The sequence below is a fragment of the Eucyclogobius newberryi genome, unplaced genomic scaffold (genome assembly GCF_026437365.1).
Source record: "Eucyclogobius newberryi isolate DKJ021-1_F unplaced genomic scaffold, fEucNew1.0.hap1 SCAF_10, whole genome shotgun sequence".
Taxonomy (NCBI): Eukaryota; Metazoa; Chordata; class Actinopteri; order Gobiiformes; family Gobiidae; genus Eucyclogobius; species Eucyclogobius newberryi.
Genome location: NW_027315724.1, coordinates 15,404,367 through 15,412,617, shown reverse-complemented (window position 1 = coordinate 15,412,617; position 8,251 = coordinate 15,404,367). Strand labels below are relative to the sequence as shown.

Below are 8,251 nucleotides of genomic sequence, written 5' to 3'. Positions count from 1 at the left end.
GAGTCCAGGAATTGCCTGCCAAGCCATGGACAATGTCTACAATGGCTGAGTAATGAAAACACAAAATGGGAGGGAGGATGTTGGTAGTTAATTCACACTGTGTTCTAAAGAAGGACGGAATAACTAATTTGAGTTAACTGAGGCGTTGCATGGTCCACACTACAGTGCAGTGTGGAACCACAGCCAGTTGACTCCGGACATATAAGACTACTTTGATTTTCTCTGATGGAAGTGTTGTAAATGAACACAATGGACCTTTTAACCTCTATGGCAGTGTGCACACATCCACTTATGCCTGGACACTGCTGTCTTAAGCTCATGGTCATCGTCACACTCTTTCCATATTGTCATCCAGCCCCATGTGCTCAAAGTGACACTGCAGCTCGCTATTACAGGCCATGTAATAATAAACCCTCACCTCCACGGACTGTCAAACACTCTCATTTCCACAGTGTCCTGCTGCAAAATGACTTGCAGTGTGTGGCTTAAATTTACGTTGGCACTTCAATGGTAAAAGTTCCGTAATGTGAAAGCTATTTATTTTCACTAATTTATGGACCATCTGAGTACATGTTGACTCTGGTGCATCATAAAATGTGAAACGCCGGCTGCCAGACTGAAAGTAGGCTATTTTTTTAATGAAAAATAATGCTATGCCTAGTTTTCACTCTGAATCATCACGCATTTTATACTCAATCATTAATGGCACATTGTTTCCACATTTAAAGTTCACACTTGTTTTTGATTGTAATGAAATGGAAACAGCTAAATGAAGCTATCCACTTGTATCACGGAATTACTTAGAATTAAAATGCCAAGCTCCCATCAAACATAAAAGCCAGACCAGAACTAAATGTGAATAGTTTTTAGTTTAGCTTAGTTTTTAATCCTCTCCTCTATGAATAAGCGGTCTGAAGTGCAGTCAAAGCTGTCAGTGAAACCATGCAATAGGGTTGAAATCCATTTTAGATTTGTCCTCTCACATCAAAGTGCAGAGTGTTTGCACAGGGATCAAATTGAGCAGCAAGAGGGCAACAACACTGATGCTGGGGCACGGATTAAAACAGTCAATAATTAAATATATTCCTCTGCAAACTGCTGCTGCATTTTAAAAATGGTGATGCAAACGTTAATATTGCTGTGCTTTGTCACTTGATTCATCAGCAATTCTCTTTGAGGATTATTGTTGGCAACGCCTCTGGGAAAAAAGCATGCTTCATAAATGCTACCAACTGTTAGACAGATAAAGTATCCTTTGTGACAAATATAAATCACAAATTTGCTGTCACCAAGATGACAACAAAAACACAACACAACAATAACAAACATTAAATCCACAATTTATTATTTTTTTCTAAATGCAAGAACCGTGTTCTTATAAAAGGCACTTTTCCCTTGACCTTTAAACTTCAATAGATGCATCTAAACAGAGTCAAGGTGGAACATAAATTAAATATATTTACAATAAATAACACTTTTATACACATTTTTACAGTTAAACATGCCACCAACTACGTCTCCCTTTATAAAGAATATTTAGTCTTATTTGCTACACTGGGCACAGAAAATATGCATAACAATACTGAACACTGATGCAAGAAATACTGTGATAGCTTCTTTTAGTGACACCTGTACGTGTCCCTCCATGACAGCAGCAGAATAACTTTGAGTTTGTCCCTTCACAGAGCACCGTGTACCTGAATGCTAAGCCTCAGACATGTGTGGGGTTGTCTGAGTGCAGCTCAGTCTTAGCCATGTGCAGGACCACAGCAGGAGCCTTGTAGTGGCACTGTGTGCTGCTACAGCTCACACTGTTGCATGGCTTTCTGTTACTAGTCCTGTCTGCCAGCTTCCTGCTGCACAGGCCCTGCCAGGTCTGCAGAGTCTTTGAGCTCCAAACCCACACCCCGCTGGTGATGCCCACCACCAAAGACATGAAGATCTTCAGCATGAACACTGCTACAGTTGGCACTGAGCTCTGCAGCGAGCAGTCATTGTTGTGGCTGTTAAAAGAGCCACACTTCATTTGCAGTCCCCGGAATTTCCAGTAGTCCATGTTGAGTCTTTCGTAGAAGTAACAGACTATCACACACGTGGCTGGCACGGTGTACAAGATGGAATAGATGCCAATTTTCACCATGAGCTTCTCAAGCTTCTCTGTGTTGGTTCCTTCCGTTTTCATCACTTTGCGAATGTGAAACAGAGCCACAAAGCCTGTGAGGATGAAGGAGGTGCCAATGACCAGGTAACAGGACAGAGGAATAAGCACAAAGCCTGTCAATGCCCCTGAGTCCATGCTGCCCACATAGCACAGTCCCGTGAGCTCGTCCCCTGCCACCTTCCTCATGGTGAGGATGATGATGGTCTTCAGTGCAGGGATGCCCCACGCTGCCATGTGGAAGTAGTTGCTGTGAGCCTCTATAGCCTCATGACCCCACTTTTTTCCCGCTGCCAAAAACCAGGTGAGAGTTAAGATGACCCACCAGATAGATGAGGCCATGCCAAAGTAGTACAAGATGAGGAAGACAATTGTGCAGCCCGTAGACTCCAGTCCCTCCTGGATAATGTACAGCTCCCCATGCTCACGGTCACAGGCTATGTTTTCAGCACCAGCCACTGAGCGGATAATAAAAGCCACGGAGTAGACATTGTAGCACATAGAGAGGAAGATGATGGGCCGCTCTGGGTACTGGAAGCGGTGCGGCTCCAGGAGGAAAGTCAAGACCGTGAACGCCGTGGAGAGGAAGCATAAAATGGACCACACCGTCATCCAAATGAACGCAAAGTCCTTGTCCTGCTTGGACCAGAAGACATCCACAGCCGGGGAGCAGCGGGGGGCACAGGACTGACTCTTCTCCACAAACTGGAACTTGTCTGGGTTTTCACAGGAGCCCACGCCGCTGCCCGGAGAGCGGTTGGCGTTGGTGCCAGGCTGCCGGGGGCGAGGTGGCACTTCGAGCATGCCCTCGCCCTTCTTGCCCCCCGCCTCGGCCACCCGGGTCTCGTTCTCGGGGGCCTCCATGCACAGCGCGTTGGGATCGTTCCTGGTGGGCAGCTTGGAGCAGTCCAGCGAGTCCGGCCAGGTGTAGCTGAACTTCTCCATGATGGGGGCGCACCTCTCCCGGGCCTGCTCGCACATGGGTCTGCAGGCCGGGATGGAGGTCGACACTTTGTCCGTGCACATGGGGGCGTAGAGGGAGCAGAGGAAGAAGCGGAGGTGCACGTCGCAGCCATACGCCACGAGCTGGGCAAACTCATTCAGCTTTATCGCGGCCTCCTTCTGGTCATCGTGGTGCATGAAGTTGGGCATGCGGGTCAGATTGTAGCCGATGCCCTGGCACATGGGGATCACGATGGGCTCGCACTTGGCGGGCCGGTCTCGCTCCAAGTCGTACGAGACGATGTCAAACGCGGAGCCCGGAATGGCCAGCGAGCACCACAGAACGATGATCACCTTTAGAGGGCAACCATCCAGGCCCATGGTCGTGGTCATGGAACGAGTCTATTTAAAATCAACTAGAAACGAGTCACAAACGCGGGGTCGCTTTACGCCGAGAGCCCCGGGGTCCACATTGCGGCGGCCGCTCCAGGCGTCACTTCTCGAAAGACCCGCAGACGCGCTCCGACGTGTCCCGCGTGTGCGTCGCTCGCGGTGAAACAATTTACTCCCAACAACGGCGATGTGTCCCCGCGCGAGAACACCCAGGGAACTTCCGACTGAGGGTAAAGTTGAGGGATAGAAACAGTTGTGGTTGAGTCGGGAGCGCGAATCTGCGTCAAAAACAAAAAGACGCGTCGCGTAAAGATGGTTGTGGCGGTCCCAAAATGCGTGTTGCGGGAGGATTTGCGGTACGTCCCGGCCCGTTATTCGCTGTCAGCGTTCAGGCTCGACACTGAAGTTTGCAGAGCGGCTCGGTGGGACTTGAGTCGCGGAGAGAGAGGGAGAGAAAGGGGGGAGCGATCGAGGGGTGGGCTCCGTGACGCGCGCGTTATTTCCCCCCGCTCACGATCCACTGGGAATAATGCAAAGAAGAACTAAGAAAAACACTTAGTAATTAGCCTAGATGTCACCTATGTATGCCATGATATTATAATTATGATTAGAGTTTGTTATGCTGGGAGACACGTGTTTTATTATATGGATATTCAAGATAAGAAGGAGCTTTATCGTGCAAAATCAACTTGAGTGAGCTTTTAGCCTTGGTACCACAGTGTTTCCTTGTCATTATTTAGCTCAGTTTTGTTTGAGTGATCAGTTAATGTCCTGCAACAGAGGTCTGAGCGTTCAGAAAAGTCCTTTTTCCACCTACCACGTATCCCCGCCCACATCCCTGTACTTAGTTGCGATGAGTCTAATACTCATGGTGATACATGTATGGGTCTAAAATATCAGCTTTTCAAAAATAAAACATGTAAATGATAATCTGCTGCTTGTTACAGTAAAATGTCACTATGACTTTAGTTTAGAGCAATATTACGGTTTACAATGAACACTGTTTTACCGGATGAAGGCCAAGTTGCTGAAATGTTGCCAATCACCTGTAAATACATTTCACCTTTTTGCAAGTTGCCAGTTTTATACTTTTGCAAGCATTAAGCTCTGATTCTCCAACGCACATGCTCTAATGATGTGTGAAACTTAACTAGGTTTACAATTGATGTATATTTTATAATTCAATACTGAGTGCCAGAAAAAAGCATCATATTTCTCCTTTAAAGACCATATCTACAGTATAAACACATTTACATTATAATACTCAGAAGTGGGTAGAGTAACCAAAGATTGTACGAAAACTAAGTGCAATTTCAAACATAAAGCACATTCAAAAAATCTATTTAAGTGAAAGTTGTGACGTACAACTTTAAAGTTAAAAAAGTAAAAGTATTTCATACAGATTTGAGAACTGTTCAAGCGTTAAATGTGGTAATTCTTTTTAGAAAGACTTGTGCTTGGTCAGTGGTTGCAATTTGAATCAATGCATTGTTGTTTTTCTAGTGTAATGAAATGTAGTTAAGTAAAAGTGTAAAGTAAAACACTACTTTGAGAAGTACAATTTTAATAAAAAGTTAGTCAAGTAAATGTAAAGTACTACCCACCTCTGATAATACTACATTCTTAAACAGTGGGCCTACGGTGAAATGGAAGGCTACCAGTGAGTGAAAGCCATAAATACTACAATTAGATCAGCCAATCTGTGCCTAATAACAGTCAGCAACATCTAAATAAAGCCGTTATTGTTTCCTAAACACATTGTGAGTTCTTGGGAACAAATTGTTTAATTTATTTCCTTTCCCTCCTGCCAACCAAAGTTAAACAGAGAAGTTTATTTTTCTCCTGTCTAGAAAATAGCCCAGAGTTTGTGTAAAATGATAGTCCCAGTGAATTGTATTGTTGTGAAGTCATAATTACACTTATTTAGATAATTATTATTGACTCTGACCTGAAGCACAGAGGTTCTGCAGATGATGTGCTGTGTTCTCTGTTCTAAACACAAGGAAGAAGGGCAACTCTATAAAGTCAACCAGCTGGTGCTTAATATATAACATTATACCACTAGATATTATGCTTTTTTCCTAGCCCTAACTTGTGCCCCTCTTTCTGCAGGTCGAATGGCTCTTTGAGGGTTCATCTTGAAGGAAAGCCTCAGCCACAAAGCCCTCACTTTCATGCTCAGGTCCTTGCTTTGATTCACACACAGGCAAACAGCGCATGTATAAAGAGATCATTTGAATGATTAGGACTAACTAACCCAAAGTGATGCACAGAATCACATCTAACATGCAGAAAATGAATACTGAAGTGAGAGAGCAGAGCATGGGGCCATTGTTTCCATCTAGTGGCTAAATGAGGAGAGCATGCGGCCCCACAGCTGTTGCCTTGAGCATTTGATCTTTTGTCAAACAGGGCAGGAACTCGAGGATTCTGGCCTCTCGCCCTGGAGAACGGCATTGGCTGTCAACTGCATACTGTCTCTATTAGCCCCTGTGTTTAAACTCAGTCCGCTCAGGGCAGTTTTGCACTTGTCTGCCCCGTGAATGGCTGCGTTGTCTCCACATGAACCGGTGCCAACATACTACGCAGAAGTATGCAGAACACAAGCTGCATCCTACATTTGACCACTCAATTACACAGAGCATGCCTAAAGAGATTTAGATAAAAAAGATGAATGCCACCCAGCCAGATGAATGTCCACATGTAGTCCAGTTGTTAGCTGAGATGAGCAAAAACAAAGAATTTGGCTTCCTGTACAATCATTTGGAAAACTGTGTATTAATGTACTGGACTTTTCCTTTTACAGTGGAAACCTTATACTTATACTTGACTATATCTTTCTACTCTACATTTTTGAACTGGGCTTAAAAGTAACAAATGCTTTAATGTGACAAAATCCTGACTATCTTGACTAAATGTTTTGAGCAAATAGTTATATATAGATAAAAAAGGACAAGAAAAATTAAATAAATCAATTCAGTCGCTTCTGTCAACCCAAAATGAGCACAATTCTTCAGCTTTATTTGAACTCTGTGTTAAATACCTTTACCTTTTATACTCTAAATGTATATTATTAATTGGGTTCTTCCATACTTTTTTAGAACAATAGATTTTGTACGTGTTACTTTCACTTTTACTTTGAGTAATGTTTTCAAATTTGTACTGCTATTTTTGTTGGATATGTTATGTGAGTCGTTAGTAAAAGTTTTTGGTTCCGAATTGCCTTAGTAAGTAAATTCAATTGCAATAGAAATGTGACATTTGTGCCAAACTTTCCAGCCAAATCAAGTCATTAAATGCTAATGCCCATAAAACATTACAACCTTTTCTCTTCTAAATGAAGTGTAAAAGTGCTGCTGCTGTTGGCGATATCATCTTGACCTTAAACAAGGGAGTTAAAGTGTGCACATTGATCCGATCTAGAAACAAATAAGAAACAAAAAAAGAAAAAAAAGAGAAGATTGAATGTGGTGAAAATTCCAGACGATATCTTATTGTACGTCATGACCAAGTCTCGAATCAGAATGGCTTTTAATTGAGTTCCACTTTTCCTCCGCCGCTCGGCACTTATTCTACCTCACACGTCAGAGACTAAAGGGTCATCGGAGAGAGCCAGTGAGAGTGAGTGCCCTTAGAAGGCCCTCCATTACCACCACAAAGATACTGTATCTCTCTGCAAGGTAAGACGCACACATCAGGATGCATTAGTGTCCAAACCACTCTGAGAAAAAGCTCTGGTGTTTCTGTTGGAACACTTTGCTCTAAATGACCTCCATGCCTACGAGTGCTTAAGTGGCAGACCATGCTAATTATTTACACTAGACCTTATTCCATTTGGACAGTGGGGTAATTCCATACACTGTTCTGTGTGTTCCTCAGGCCACGTCCACCGCGAATCAATACCATTATGTCGCTTATTAGTTCAGGAGACTCGAGGTCTGACCGCACCACCGCTCTTTATCACCCTTCACTACAATACGGGCCTATTGTGCTCCCCTAGTGCGCTTTTATTACATCTAATTACGCTGTTTTATGCTTGACCTTAACTGTGCATGGCGAAAGAGTGGGAATATTTGCAAACCAACTGTTTGATTTTGCTGGCAGAGAGGTGATTTGTATAGAGAAGGTCAGAGCAGTTTATTTTGCAATTGAGTAGAAAGAGTGGTTGGGTGCTAGTTATTGCTGCCCTATGTTTTTTTTTGTTCCCAACACCGCCGTGTGCCAAGTCTTTGTTATAACCAGCCTCCTTGAAGAATCCCCTGCATCTTTTATTTCACGCGTTTGTCAAGCAATCCGTGGAGTGTGGGGCTTGTAATTACTACCTCGTACTTATTGGTTATCGAATATCAGGCACAAAGCTATAAACATCTCGGCGAGAACAATGGGAAAGACGCAGGCTGTCTCGGATTGTTATGAGTGTAACTGGAGACAGCTCGCATTTTAAAGCACTACATCTGGACCAGTGTGCGCTCTTTGACAGCGAGCAGAATGGTGGATTGTCAAGGCTGGGATCATGTAATTATGTCTTTTTGTTCGGCGGCGTGTGATTTGCGGAGCGCCGGGCGACGCGAGAGGCCGCAGGTAGAAGTGGGACGCTTTTCTTCTTGTTTTTTAATGACAACTCCAGAGCTATGATGTGTGTTTAAGTAGCATACCTCGCTGCTTTCCAAATCCACGTTTTTGAAAATATTATTTGCTTTAATGAGCGCACCACTCATTTTTGCTGTTATGTAATTTCTTTTTTTTATAGTGCTATTA

The 8,251-nt window shown here is 43.7% G+C and overlaps 1 protein-coding gene across 1 annotated transcript; it reads right to left on the bottom strand.

Moving 5' to 3' along the window:
• Window positions 1–1,328: 1,328 nt before the first annotated feature.
• On the bottom strand, window positions 1,329–3,598 carry fzd9b (frizzled class receptor 9b). Its single transcript, XM_072461803.1, has one exon. It carries the CDS (start codon window positions 3,491–3,493, stop codon window positions 1,712–1,714), a length of 1,782 nt encoding a protein of 593 aa, XP_072317904.1. The 5' UTR covers window positions 3,494–3,598; the 3' UTR covers window positions 1,329–1,711.
• Between the last annotated feature and the right edge of the window lie 4,653 nt (window positions 3,599–8,251).